General features: G+C 33.2%; 1 protein-coding gene across 1 annotated transcript in view; it reads right to left on the reverse strand.

Annotated features, from left to right (window-relative positions):
* Positions 1 to 15,990, reverse strand: part of LOC117100893 (poly [ADP-ribose] polymerase 1-like) — a 144,769-nt gene that overhangs the window by 46,911 nt on the left and 81,868 nt on the right. The window contains exons 15-16 of the mRNA XM_033240724.1: positions 5,751 to 5,879; positions 4,043 to 4,126 (exon numbers count right to left, since the gene is read on the reverse strand). Of these exons, the coding sequence (XP_033096615.1) occupies positions 4,043 to 4,126; positions 5,751 to 5,879 (213 nt within the window). The remainder of the gene's footprint in view (positions 1 to 4,042; positions 4,127 to 5,750; positions 5,880 to 15,990) is intronic.

Below are 15,990 nucleotides of genomic sequence, written 5' to 3' on the forward strand. Positions count from 1 at the left end.
CACACACACAATCTGCATGGATAGCGTAAAACTGATCATGAAACAAAAGTGCTCAATACACACACAGAGAAATAAGTAGTAATCAAAGACTAAGTTACAAACTCAACATTTTATTTTGCACTACAGACTTTCATGAGGACACAGCCTCAACCATCAGGTCCTAGGCTCTGAATGAAGCTTACTCGAAATAATGAATTACTGTACATAAAGAAGATGACTATTTATAAGGAATATGCTATGTTAATTTGTTAGTACTGACCCCTCCTTTGTTTTAATAATACCAGATGGGTCTAAATGTCTTTAAATAGATATTTGTTTCCAGCCGTACCTCCAGATTTATCTGGTTGAACACCCTCTTGAGGCGTACCATTGCGTAATACAATATACCCGAAGGTTATTTGAATCTGTTCAACCATGAAGCCTCTGTGGTCTAATTATCATGATGCTCACCTTTATAGCGAGAGGTTGCAGGTTAAAATTTATACACTAGGATATGGTAATTAAGGCTTCAGTTTAGGCTTAGGGAAACCTGTCTTTTATTGGCCCATTTCATGGTCTCAAATTTTCCTGCCAATGACATTCAAACTTTCCCTCCAAAATTATCTTGACCACATCATTCTCACCTTGGATAGACTACTTAATTTCCTTTACCTGAATGTGTGGTTACTGGTTACTATGGCAATATCAGGATTTACTATAACACATACTTGACAATTTACTACAACACAATCCTGACAATGATTTAATAGTATAGTCAGTATTGGATAATATGAGAAGGCACAGAAATTATATATGAAAGGAACTAAAATTATATATATAAAATATTAGATATAAAAACAGGGCTTTCACAATGTTGGACACCATCCCTATATTTCTGGAAGCAGGTTTTGGGGGGAAACTTAATTAAATGGTAAGAAACTGTACTTGGCTATGTTCAGGTGCTAATGTTATTTAAAGTCTATTGATGAAAGGAACTCAGCATTAAACATCACTTTGCAATCGACTGGAGCCTTTGTTGCTAACTGTTGGGGGTGCATGCCAGACCACTAAATATGCTACATTTGGTTTTATCCATGCTAATTCTTCATCTCAGTGTTATTTCCTCTGTATAGAAAAGATATGTCTGAAAAAAAACATGAAATAAAATTTTAGACTAGAGTTTACTTTACCAAAGAATGTGTCACAAGGTGGCCACGCTCAAAAATATTAATTGAGAAAAATCATGTGGATTATATATAAACAGCATGTTGATTCTTCCATTAATTGGTGCTTCAATAACCACTTGATACTAAATATTTATAAAACAAAGGAAATTAATATATATTATAGGAAGTCTGTAACAGAACATGAATCTTTGTTATTAGAAATAAACAAGTGTAGGTTGTATCTCAGCATAGATATCTGGGACATTTGTTGATAATAAATTCAATTGGAACTTTAACACTGATAAATTATATGCAAAATACGATTGTAAATATTAAGGAAGATGAAAAAGTTCAATATACATAGAAAGATAATTGAACTGTTTTATTAGTTATCCAATCAGTACTTATTTTTTGCTATAGTGTATGCAGCGCTGGCGCCAGAAATTTTGCAGACAAGGGGTCCGACATGTCTAAAGAAGGGGTCTAAGACAAGGGGCCGACAAAGAGTCGGCCGACAGCCCAGAATAAAAACACCCTTATAGGGTTCATGTGGTGAGTTTTTATGACTTAGTATGTTCCCAAATGTGCTTTTAGACCACAATTTTAAGGACTGGCAGTCAAAATAACGTTGTTGGATAGGCAAAATTTATTTTTAATTTTTCATCCGATGACCTAGCCATGTTTCAGACAACAGGGGGTCCAGGCCTGTCCGACGGGGGAAATTCCACCTGCCCCCTGCTTTTGCCACCACTGACTGTATGCATAATAGTATAACTAAGGCCGAACATAGCAGACTGAATAGGGTTGTTAGAATAACTGGTTAAAATAGTAGAAACAAACAATGGTAAAGCTCAAAAATTTCTACTCTGACCTACAAACATTGCTGATAAAACACACCATTTCCATGGAGAAATAATAGTTAATAAGTCTGGAAGAATTAGAATGCCTAATATTAAAACTGTTAGATTTAGGAACTCTTTTCTGCCTTCAGCAAATATTGAATTTAATAAGAGGAAATTAAGGTTGAATGTGCATGTACAGTAGTTTTTGTGATATGTGCTAATTATTATTATATTTATTTTTTTACTGGACTTGTTTTGCAATAACGAAAACAAATTTCATAATTGTATGTTGTATTTTTATGACAATAAATTTATCTGTATCATTCAGATAGACCATTCCTCCTTGTTGCTCTTCTGCAATTACGTAATCCACCCCAATTCAATGGTGTTTTAACACATGTAAACTTCCGCAATTGTTCAGTTATGTTTGCTTAATTCAGGTTAAACTTCATAAAATATCCACACAATCCAAAAAATAGTTGAAGTTAAGGTGGCCACGCACTTAAATATCAACTTCTACATCATTCAAATAGACCGTTCCTCTTTGATGGCCTTTGACAATGACATATTCCACACTCATTTCATTACCAGAAAATGTGGCACAAGGTGGCCACCCACAAATATCAGACCCTTATAAATATAAACTTCTACGTCTAATGAAAAAAAGCCATTTATTTTCCTGATTTCCTGGATGTTAAATACATCACGGCCAAACTGAGTTACCCTTTATCTTGTACATTTATATTTTGTAGGCAACCACTTACCAAAAATTAACTTGTTAATTGTTCAGGAGGGCTGTTTGTTCAGAAAAGCAGCTGGTATTAAAAGATATGTCTGGAAAAAATTGATATAATTCGATTGATTGAATGATTGATAAATATACTATTATACACTCATATATCCATATTACTATCTAGACTAGCAAATACAGTACTTTAAAAGGCCAGGCCAGATCCCTACCCTAGGCCATAGAAAAAATAGAACACAGCCTACTGTAGGCTAGCCTAGGTAGGGTCTAGTCTTGGTACGTAAAATGCTATACAGTGGGAGGATTGCTAGCATACATAAAGTGTGGTACAGTAATATCGTTATTCAAATATGTCCAAGCTTCTGAGGCTAGTCAGACCATTTTAAATTATCCAAGACACCTCAGTCCACAAAAAAACATGTAATATAATTTCAGACTCAGCTTATATCCCATAGCCTATCTACTACTAGCTTGGGCCTTCCTAATTTTGAGAACTAGGCCTAGTCGCCTATACTAAGGCCAGTCTTCGTATGTACAATGAGCCTAACACTACAGAAAATTTGGTGGATTACAGGCTTAAATACAGTGTGGTTGGTATCGTTGTCATTTATTCACTGGCCTGGTTCTAGTCCGAGCTTCTGAGGCTGTCAGACTGTTTTGAGTTACAGTATCCTAGAGCTAGGCATATAGACCTATTCTATTGTGGATATTCAAATTTTAAGCCTATAATTCAATGTGATTTAATACTAATTTTCTATTAGAATGATTACAGGAATGTACCTTCGCTCACTTCACCTCCGCCTTGATGAGATCAATGAAATTTGGAAAATCGAAGACCTGAATGAAACCCGACAGAAAAACCTGAAAACATTACTGTAGTTACAGATGTTACATCACAAAAAACAATGAAATACCATGAAAATACAAAAGTGTCACGTCACAGATTGAGTTCGAACACTGCATAAAGTATAACATTAACTTAACCATTCCAATGAAATATAGCAATCAACTAAAAAGATTAAGGTTGGTATTGAAGATTTTGCTAAAACAGAGAAAAGGAACTATAAATATTTTCCTTAGAGTTTCAGCTTGGGTAGGCAGTGCATTGCATCCTTTGATGATCCCTCACTGGTTACAAGTATGTAATAAATTAAATTGACATCATACACAAGAATATGCACTTTTCTCAATGGATTGGTTCTCAAATGAGATAACAAAGAGCTCTCTATTATCTTCTATGGTAAAATATTCTTTATGATAGTAATAAAAAAATTAATAGTTGTCTGATCATTAATATCATTTTTTACCTTCTGAAGTTCAGACAGAACAGTATAAGCATTGTCTATCTGTTTCTTAGACAGCTTCCCCAAAGGCATCTTTTGAAGATCAATCTAGATAATAAATAATTAGAAATGACAACATATAGCAGCATATAAACTACATTAAGTGAAGAAAAGATGAACAATAGATGATCACAAAATAGAAAATTAGTTATTTTCAATACAACTTAACTTTTTTTTGCAAAGGGGAACTAGGCAATAATAGAAGAACCATGTGTTACTTTTGCATCTGAAATGTGCTGTGTAATAAATGGGGACTTTATACAAACGGAATTCTGGATGATTTCTTTTGACATATGTGGCAAAGACAAGCCAAACCAGTCACTCGTCGCAAATTGTGTTTCAGAGAAAATAGCAAAAACATGCTAGAATGTAAAATTTTTAAAAATTTATTTTATTTCACTAAACTAAGGTTTATGTATCTGTACATCATGCTGTGCTGTAATTTTTCCCAATTTCAATGTTAAAACAACACTTTTTAATGATTTTATGATAGTTTCTGCATGAGAAATGCCTTAAATCATAAACTTTGAAGGCTGATTTCTTTCTTTTAAACAGCTGTATGTTTAAATGCTTGTAACTTCATAAGGAAATGTTGGATTTGAATGATATTTTTACCATTTTATAGCTCTTATTTTACTCTTTAACACTGTATTAAAAACTCAACATTGATTTTTGCGACGAGTGACTGGTTTGGCTTGTCTTCGCCACATACAGTAGAACCTCGATTTTACGTACGGTACGGGACCAGAGGGCGTACGTAAATCGGGGGATTCGTAAAATAGAGGTTGGGTTAAATTTGTGGTAACCTTTGACCTAATACGTACGTAACGCTCAATAAACGTATGTACGAACGAACGATGATACCTAGCCTCTAGGCCTACGAATAAAGCCATGTGTTTAGTGTTCTTATTCATCACTTTATGATGTCATAATAAAGTGTTCAAATAAAACCATGTGTCTAGTGTATTAATTCATCACTTTATATCTATTATTTAACTAAAATAAAGAACATGGAAATATTGTAAGATTACCTATACGACAAAGGTATAACTTGGTAATTCCCCTTCATGCCTATTCTAAACAACAGAGATTGGTGTTGTCTTGGCCTGTTGAGACAAACTAAACCCATGTGCGCTGCACTGGGCGAGCCAACCAATTAGCGTTCGTGTACGTGACATAGCAACATGTGCTATGCACTGGGCGAGCCAACCAATTAGCGTTCGTGTACGAAATTATGTCTATTCAGCTTCGTGTAGAAAATTCGACCAGACGAGTTCTTCCATGGTTTGCCACACGAAGCTATGGAGGAAAGCAATAATTTTTAGCACCATCGGTAGCTGTTCATCTCACTCAGTTCACATGGTTTTAGATTATAACAACCCGGTATTAGACTCAATCAACGTTGCTGTTTAATGGAAATACGTTGCATTATGGTTTGTTTATTGTTATAGTTAATTGTTATATTCTATTTACTATGGTTGCTCTCAAAAGGGCCGTTTGTTTTGAATATTTTCGGGGTTTTTGAGGCGTACGTAAAACAGAGGGTTCGTATAACTGGGGTACGTAAAAACGAGGTTCTACTGTATATTAAAGATTTTTTTTTTGAATAGCTGTATGGATGAACAATTCTAAATACTTATAAAATTTGTGTGATAACTAAACCTTTCCTTACCTCAAACTCTAAAAGTGTTTCTTTCATAAGCTTCACATCGAAAATCCTCCTAATTAAATCCTGAATTGGGCTTGGTAATGAAGACTTGGTTCCACTTTTCGCATCCATTGACCGAATCTTGCTTTCCTCCTGCAAAAGCAATCATGAAATCCTAATGTGTGTGACTGGTTCTAGCAAAATCCTATATTTGTTGGCATTTCAAATTTCACACTAACAGGTAAAATGTGCGAAAAACAGTGCAACATCTTCAGGATTTTGTAGTTCATGAAAAAAGAGACACTGAAGAACTACTGTATTCTGCCAAATGCCAATCCCCTGAAAAGTATATTAACATTATTTCTAAAATGTACATCTTTATATTAAACTTCTGACTTAAAAATCTTTGAAAGCTGTTTTTCTCAAAATCTTCTTTGTAGATACAGTACTGTTCACAGCTTTTTCTACGTTTGCACACATGTGAATAATAGCAGTTTTTGAGCACCTCGCTTGTTACGACCTAATGAATAACAAACTCCATTTTTATTTTACAAACGCAATTTGTGGCGATGACGTCATTATGAATGACCTTTTTTAACTAGCAAAATATTTGATATTGCCTTTAAAAATATCTGGAAAATAACAAAATATTTTAGGAAAAAAAAAAATGATAAAAAAACTTTGAATATTTAAGCAAGAATATCAATAGTTTTTACCCAAAATCAAAGCCAAATATGTGGCCAGCAGCTTTTCATTTGCTGGTGGTGTGTTGCAAATGTTTAAGGTCAATCTGTTGTTACTTTCCATGAAAGTATTTATTCAAAAGACATGTAAAATGAAAATATCATAGCGAGTATATACAATTTGGACTATTCTTACTGATTTATTCTATTTGAGAAACTGTTGCCCGTATCCTTAAAACGAACTTTAGTCGAACTTCGAACTAGAACTTCATTTAGTCTTAGTTGCAACTTCAACTTCAATTTGTATTCACAAGCAACGTAGTAGAAGTTCTAACTACGACTAAATCAAGTCCTAGTTTGTAGTTCAGCTGAAGACAACTGGCAAGCAACAACTATCAAATTAACCAATAAAAAGACCTAATTTTAATAGCAGACGAAATTTTAGAGATCTGGTAACGCGGAAGAATATTAAACTGCCGTCTGTCTTTCAAAAACATATTTCCTCATAATTCATGTTGCAGTACTGCCAGAATAGAAGGTTTTTGTCAATAGTTTTGTAGAGTAGTACTGGTTTTTTTTAAAGTAATTATTAGCCTACTATTTATACTACCGGTACTTTCATTTTAATTTTTTCAAAATTGTTATTTTATTTTACTTTATTTTTAATCTTAAAGCATTGCACACAAACTTTCAGCAGATTAAAAAAACAATTATTGTTGGAGTTTTAGAAAAATTACACACATTTAAAAGAGGTAGAGCTATGATGTAAAGCATTACAGCAAAGGCCACACAATCCATCTTACCAAGGTATTGTATTAAATACAGTTACAGTAAGAGAAAAGATGGTTTCAACACATTATTAAGCATACATTCAACAATAAAATAATATGACATCAGATTTTTACATTTGTTATAACTTTATCGGTTTCATTTTTTGTCATGTATGTCATAAAAAAACTAAAAGAGATTGTCGCAGTAGGAAAACATTGTATTCTTTTTTCGACCTCAATGCTTTTTAGATGATGTGATTAAATCATGTTTCTTTCCATTAGAAAGAGATTACAAAAGAATTAACAAGCAACTATCTCTGATATTCTTCAAAGACTATATTTTATATTTAAGAATGTAAATGTACAATTTACTTTGTCAAAGTTTATTGATGTTTTTATAGAAAACAATCTATTAAATTTTATGGTTTTTAATCTCATGAGCTGGTTATAATTTCATAAAGATTTAAACAGGGGATAATCTACATCATTCTTGGCAATGAATTTATATTTACAATTTATTTATTTGACAATTTCCTCCAACAAATACGGTAGGTATGGCCAAAATGCCAGTGACAATGTAATTAAAAAGTAGAAAAAAGAGAAAACAAATGTATGAAAGTTTATAAAAGGAAAGCCATAACACAACATTTTCAATCAGTCTTCAGCCTAATAAGAGCAATACGGCTTTCTAATACAGACGTTACAAATTCAATGACAGTTTTGATGACATCATACTCATCTTAACCCATAATATAAAGAAATAAAGTATAGTGAATTTAACTATAAATTTTGGAAAAATGCGTTTCAATAGAGCTGTTTAGCGGATTATCCATATCTTTATAAACCACTCTCAAACACATGCAGTTTTTGTTCGGTGAAACTTGTGTTTTAATATAAACTTATTTAAGTTTTTTTTTTCTATAAATTGCTTTATATATATTTTTTTTTAAAGTTCCTCGCTCCTACCACTAACCCAATTTATTTTGGTTGTCAAGCACTTTTGTATTTTATATCACACAGTCAGTAAAAATGATAGCGCATATTTTAACACACTTTTTCATTTTTGCGAACAAACACAATCTACTTTCATTATGATGACATTAACGGCTTGTTTATTTTATTTTTTTGATTTTTAAATTTAATTAATTTTTTTCAAGTATTTTTCAATTTGATTCATGGTCTGACTACTAGTTCAGCACCTTGAGACGATGCTATTGTGGACGGCACTCTACAAATATCCTACCAATACCATTATCTTAGTTTGTGTTGTTTTTATCTTATAACTGATTATTACTATTAGAATAAGAAACAAAAAATGTAAATTGTAAGAAATATAATACTTATGGATTGGAGTTATTTCAAAATTAAAACATAAAACTATGATTTTAAAGCATAGTGAACTAGACAATAAATTAAGCAAAAAAACATGTTTCAATTAGAATTTAGTGATCTTTATCTACCATTACTATGCACACAGTATAATGTTTATTATTTTAACATTTATAACAATATACCAGCACAACTGTTTAGCACAAGTGCTCAGCAACTAGCAAAATCCTTTTGTTTTCTTAAACTTCTACATTTTTTTCTAAAAAAAAAGATTTAAAGAAAATAAAATAAATAAAAATAACAACAGAGAAACAATCTATGTTTTGTTCAAGGATTTTAACCCTGCTAATTCTAGCCGTAGAGCAGACAAGACAATTAAAACATGGAAACATCTTGGAAGGTTATATCTGATGTGTATGTTCTGCATATTTTACATTTCTGGTATTATAAGGTATTGTGAGAATTATGTTTTCATAGTATTGGCTTCCCCTCAAGGTTCGGGCAAGCTACGAAAAGGCAAGGGCAGTTAGAAAATACTATCTCTGTCTTTTGACGAAACTGTCTTTTGCACTATGTAAATGTTTATTATATTAAATTAACTGTGGGTTAAGTTGCAATGTAAGTAAATGTAAAATAGTGTATAAAGGAGCCATCAATAAATAATGTCTGTTTCTAAACTTTTTGTTTGCCACATCACTATTCAATAAAGCAATGTCTACAAATTAACATCTTATTAAACAATTCAGTAATTTAGGTTTTTCCAATAGTTTAAATATTTCATACAGAAATTGCAACAAAATTACTTGGTGTGAGTATTTAAGCTGAAAATGTACCTCTAAATCAACAGCGATCATCTTTAGTAAGCGCTGGATCTGTTGAGTGAGCAATTAGTCTATTCATATTTTCAGTCTGAATTTAAATTTAAATCAAATCAACCTTATACTCAACAATCTATGAATGATTCAATGTACATAACAAAAAGTATCGTCTGCGCTAACTATATTTCATATACACCACTTTTGATTCCGCTCAATGCATTAGCATAGAACTTAGAACAGGCGATGCAAACGATTTCAATACTCACTCAGCTAAATTTTGATGACGTCATCTTTGGTGACTAATTCAGGCTATTAAAGTAACAACGATAATTAATTCTTATATAAAAATATAAAATAATAATTCTCAAATTTATTTATTTATTTATAATTTTTACGTATTTTTTTTTATCATTTGGTACATATTTACGTTATACAGTATGTGCCAAGGATTGCCAATATTTATATTAACTATTCATACAGCAGTCGGAATCATTTTACAAGTGGTCTGCAAATTATGAAAGAGCAGCATATTACTGGAATGATTTAACAGACACTGGGAGGGGGAGTGGCGAGATTGATTTTGTAGAGGCCTACAGTATTTAGACATGTGGTCTCCTCTATTCTGTGGCCTTATAACGACTAACTTTCTACAAAATAAAGTTAACATACCGGTACTTAACTTTTGGATTACAATAATGTTTCATACACAATCTTAAAAACTTTAAAACAATATGCTTAGATGCCCTTAAATCATTTCTATTATTTAGCAACAGTTTGATTTTTATGGCACACCTATGGGCTCTCAGGAAAGCAAAGCCCAATGCCCACGACCAAGCGGATCAGAGAGGTCAAAGCCTAAAAAACCTTAACCTACGGTTCAGTAAAAGACTAAACTAGGCAAATTAAAACAATTTAATTCTTTGTTTTAACTCACAAATACCATGGAGTTCCATGACAATACTTTAATACTTAAGTCAATTCCTCACAGCAGGCCCCACTGAAAACTGAAATTTCAATGGTGAAAAATGTTTAAGGTAAATGGCTACTAAAATATCAACCAAGGTCAAATTATAGAAACATTAATATACTACTATTTTTATTATAGAACATGCTTACTGTACATCATGGTATTACCTTTGTTTATAATGCCGACTTTTTAGCCCCAATATTCATTAATGGGATTGATTTAAATATCATCACCTTAATGATTTTTGTGACAATTGGCGAGTGAATACTTTACCGAAATGCATGGTACAAATATGTTCCAAACCTCTAAGTTAATAGGGAGTCTCCTGAACTGTCAAGCAATCACCCAGACTCCTGAATTTTGTCAAATACTCCCAAATTTTGTGAAAAGAACCCCTAAATTAAAAAAAACAGTAAATGTAAATTTAGTGGTTGGGTACTTTTTTTGTCAATTTTTGTTTGTGCACTGACCTTATCAACAATGTTACTGACATCTTGAAAGACCAGAGAAACTCTTGAATTTTGAATTCAAGGGATTAAAATGTCTGGGTACCCACAACACTTTCTTTCCCCTGGACCCATGACTCATCGTCATGCCACTACTTTGTAGGTATTGCCAACAATTATAATTGACTGTCAAAATAACAGCTTTTACAAAGGTAACAGTATATATACTTTTTAAAAAGTAATAAAAATATGAGAAAGTGGACCAGCAATAACTGGTAGCCCAGCGTGGTTCTTGCAGCCCTGTCAATCACTGAAGTGACAATCCCTTACAAAAGACAAACACACACACACGATTATGAGATGGGAGTGAAGTTGTTTTCGTCATGAGAAAAAAAATCCTGTTACTGTGAGAGGAATTAAACCCAGGACCTGGAATTGGATAGCAAAATCTTAATCACCAAGCTATTCAACTCCACTCTATATAATAATATTTTTATTATGAAAGAAAACTATTGCAGTAGTACAATAACATCAATAAAAATGAAACAATAAAGGTCATTTAAATTAAACTTTAATGGTAAAATTTGAGTACAGTATATATGTTTACTACTGTTATTTCTATGACGCATCTCTTCTATATAAGGTTTGTTCACTTATAAACATTGAGTCTACTACCAGTGCCTTTGCATAAATTTTTAACAATTTTTCTTTGTTGATATAATTTTCCAGTTTTGTTTAAAGTTTTATATATAGTATTTGAAGATACAATCAATAGCTGTTATGAAATCAGACATCACTGCATTCTCCAGCAATTAGAGCACATGGCCAATTAGAACAGTATTCACAGAAAATTTTATTATTGATTGATACTGGTAACAACAGTACAAGCAAGTAAATAAGTGCAGGAATTAATTGCTGAGAAACAGGTTCTGGGGGCAGTATTCCAGTTTGATATAAATTATGAGAAAAAATGAGACTGAAAATCAAATTAAGAACAGAACTATCATTCAGGGACTGTATGGGATATTAACAATCAGCATTAGCAAGTTCAAGTTCAAAATACATTTATCAGTGAAATTCAGTGCATAGCGAAAATACATGACATCACATTACCCCTATACTCAGATCATTGCACTGGCTTCCAGTACGACAGCGTATTGCATTTAAAATTCTTGTCTTTTACTTACAAAACGCTTCATCCTCGCCATTTTACCTCAAGGAACTCATTCAGCTCCGGTCAACATCATGCAGTAGAACACTTAGATCTACGTCAAGCTCTACAACACTTTCACCCTCTTGGAGCTGCACTAAATATGGAAAGAGGTGTTTCCGGGTTGCAGCTCCTAAACTTTGGAACGCACTTCCCAGTACCATTCGTGAATCAACCTCCCTTGCGGTATTTAAACTAAGACTAAAAACACACCTTTTTCAAACCCAGTAATTTTTTATTTTGTTTTTTCATATTTTTGATAGGCTATTTAGTTACCCAACACCATTAGAGCATTTGTGAGTTGTGATCTTGCCAACTGCTGCTTAATTGCCAGTGGTCTCAAATTGCAGGAAAACGATCGCAATGGTGTTGGCTCTTCTGCAATAATCTGTCTCTTCTGACTTTTAGTTTCTGTGTAGCCTAGGATAGCTTTGTTTTTTCATGTTTTTCCTTGTTTTACGCATAGAGACCATGTAGTTTGCGCTATATATGTATCCAACCATTACCATTACCATTACATGCAGAAGATTTGAAATAAAGCAACATAAGAAAATTAGATTTTGTTACAACAATTCACAATGAGAATGAAAGGCCTACAATGTAATAACTAAATTAACCAAGTTCAAAGGATTATGAATTTACGTATCTATAGCCCTATTAATTTCTCTCAAAAAGAATAAATGTCTGTGTTAGGATGTCAGTGATCTACAGGCATGTTTCCAACTTATGTATTATAGGTAAAGTTATTGAGAGAATTGACTGTTCAAGAGTCACAGAACACAGGGATTAAAATTTTGACCCACATCAGTCTGCATACAAACATTGACACTAAGCATGACAAAGCATTGATCAAAGTAGAAAATCAAATTATGTTGTTCCTAGATAAAACTTTGTTTTTCTTGTGTTGCTGGATCTTTTGCCAGCGTTTTGAGATGACTGATCACAACACATCACTACTTTTTTGTGTATCCAACCGATGTGGTCTATTGTACCAATTGATTGACAACTGGAATCAGTGCACAACTGACAGCTTTGCATGATGGAATTGGTTGAGTAAACACGTTCACAAACAGAGTTCTGCAACAACACAGAATTTAATCAGTCTACCTTATCCAAGGTCATTCCACTTCTCATAAAAACATCGATTTTCCAGTAGGTTTATCGCATTCTTATAAATTTGATTATTGTATTGGCTTAACTGTCAAGTAACTGCCACCATATATTTTTATCCATTTTCTGTCCATCCTGTAAACCTTTTTTTTGCAAATGTCCTTCTCTATATGGGTGAGTCTAGGGAGTCTTGATGTGACCTTTTCTTCGTTTTTGATTTTAAATGCTTTTTTTGTCGAATTTGAATGAAGTGATGAATAAAAAAAAGCAGTTACTTAAATGCTGTTATTAATTATGGGGCCAAAAAGGAACAAACTTACTACAATTCCCAAAGCCATACCTGCCACTGGGCACGTTCCCCCAACCCCGTTTTTGCCACTGAATTTTAACATTTCAAGGCATATTTTGTAATTAGTGCCCTCACTTATCTATTCTGAATATGTTGTGGCCCCCCCCCCAATTCGAAAAATTCTGGATCCGCCCCTGGAGCCAACGCCTGTGTCACCTGACCAGTTAAATTCCCCGTCATTCTTGAGAGTAAATTATCAGCATTACGCTGTGAATTACAAGCTATAGGAAGTTCACACTGGTATTTCAAAAATCACTTGAAACCAAGACAAACTTTTTGAATAAATAACCAATGTCGAAACACAACATAAGATTATGGACGGAGGTCTAGCAATGTTAAATTCTACAACCGAAGAAATAATGTATGAGTCGGCCATTTTTAAACTGGTAACTAAGCAAATATCTATATTGAGACTTGAAAATGACCCACGAGTGCCCGACTTTAAATAAGAAATCACATGAAAGTAATTTTGGTATGGAGATGAAAATAAATATTTGAGAAAAATGCATGTCAGCATCGAGATTGAAACTCAAGACCTTCAGATTAACATTCGGATACTCTACCAACTGAGCTATGAGGCCAAGTGGTATACACCCTTGGATTTTCCATCAGGACACGTTCTTTGCTTAAAGTATTGCGCAATATACAATGAATAATAATATACATAAAAGTAACTTCACCTCCAATGAAATTAATAACACAAAGTGGTTATAGTGGGAAAACATCAAAACAAACTGCTAGGTGGCAGTTTTTTTACACAATAAGAAGCCTATGCTCGAATAAATTTCAACAGTTTTAAAATTCCTCAAACTTATTTATTCGCACGTTTTAGTAAATATTAGTTTAATAAATGTCAGACTTTTGACCCCTTAGATTTGAAATGGAGTGAAATACACAGCTGGAAAACATGAACATGTTTACATACAAGGGCGTCGATCCGTGGTTAAAAGTGGGGGGACGAAATGAAAAACAAAGCCTTGGGCCGTAGGCCCAAGCCTTGGTTTGGGACCAGGGGGCGAAGCACCCGAAAGCTCTCGCACCTATAGCCTTTTAATTGATTTTAAGCAATGCAATTAACATTTATTTCCATACGAAATATTCCAAATATCCAGTGGCAGATCCAGTAATTTGAAACAGAGCTAAGCCCAGAGAGGGACTTTTGTAGATGGAGAGTGTAGCGACCACCTCAGCCCCACCATGGTTGGGGCTGAGTTAAGAAAATTTATGATTATGGCACCTCTGGTCGGAAATGGCACTCTCAGACTTAATTTGAATATAATTGGCACTCTCAGACTTAATTTGAATATAATTTTCATTTTTCTCCACTTTTAAAATTCGAAAAAAAAAACTTAGGGATGGTGGGCCGGCTGGGCTCCTTGAATCTGCCACTGAAATACTCATCATAAAAGTTTTTAAAATTATCCTTTTAGTCATAATTATGCCCGCTTATATATTTCGTGCAAAAGCATTGATAAAAAAAATAATTTATTATATCTACTGATTAGCTTGTGACGTATTCAAAATTCGAACCATGAAAAACTTAAAACAGTCATAAATTTAGTGTTTTTGCATGTAGGCCTAAAATCAATTAAGGTTTTTGATTTTCTCCTCATTTTGAATTTCCCTTTTGTGTAAGCAATATTGCGACTACACTATTGTGAGTGGAAATAATACCGTCTAATTTACGATCAAACGGTACTAGGAAGATAGGGAGCACACCAAACATTAGTTAGCATTTTGATTTCACAAACATAAAGTTGATTTACTTAATTTATCATTATCAGTTGCGGCTCCAGGAGGAAAGCAAAATAGAGGGGGGAACAGGGAGGGACAATTTGGGAGAATAGATCACCTCAGCCCCACCATGGTTGGGGCTGAGTAAAGAAAATTGATGATTATGACACCTCTAGATTCCTGGAAATGGCACTCTCAGACCTAAATTCTAATTATAATTTTCCTTTTTTTCCATTTTTAAAAAATAATTTTGAAAAATTTAGGGTCGGCTTGGCTCCACTTGATTCCGCCACTGATTATTATAAAGTCATTGCGAGATTGCGTCAACGTAACACTGAAGTAAAATTTTGGTATCACTAAATCATGTCCGTGTCAAAGGCTGTAAAATTATTATTTAATAATTGTTATATAAAATTCAATTGACTAACTATATATTTTTTTTAATTAGGAAAAACAGTAATCCTACAGTATGTATGTAGATGATATTAAACACATACGTACGGGTATACAAAAGGAATAAATCGTTTACAGTAGAAATTGTGCACTTTTGAGTTTGTAAAAATATTGGCCTAATAAGCAACACGCTTCCAATTTTAACAACGTTCATTACATTGTTTTTACAATAAATTTAGCGTCTGATAACCACTGCACCCATAAAATCGATCTAGTGGTTTCTGAGATGGTTACGAAATGTATACACAATTGCGTTTTCACTCGGCTTTGGTCCGCAAAATACATACTGCACTTGGAAAACTGAAGACAAAATTCATGAGTCATGCGTGATTGTTATTCTTTACATTCCCTTTTAAAAGTGGGGATTTAATTATAGAAGATTGGTGAAAAGTGGG

The sequence above is a fragment of the Anneissia japonica genome, unplaced genomic scaffold (genome assembly GCF_011630105.1).
Source record: "Anneissia japonica isolate Jap-2015-1 unplaced genomic scaffold, ASM1163010v1 scaffold287858_len863314_cov180, whole genome shotgun sequence".
Lineage (NCBI taxonomy): Eukaryota > Metazoa > Echinodermata > Crinoidea > Comatulida > Comatulidae > Anneissia > Anneissia japonica.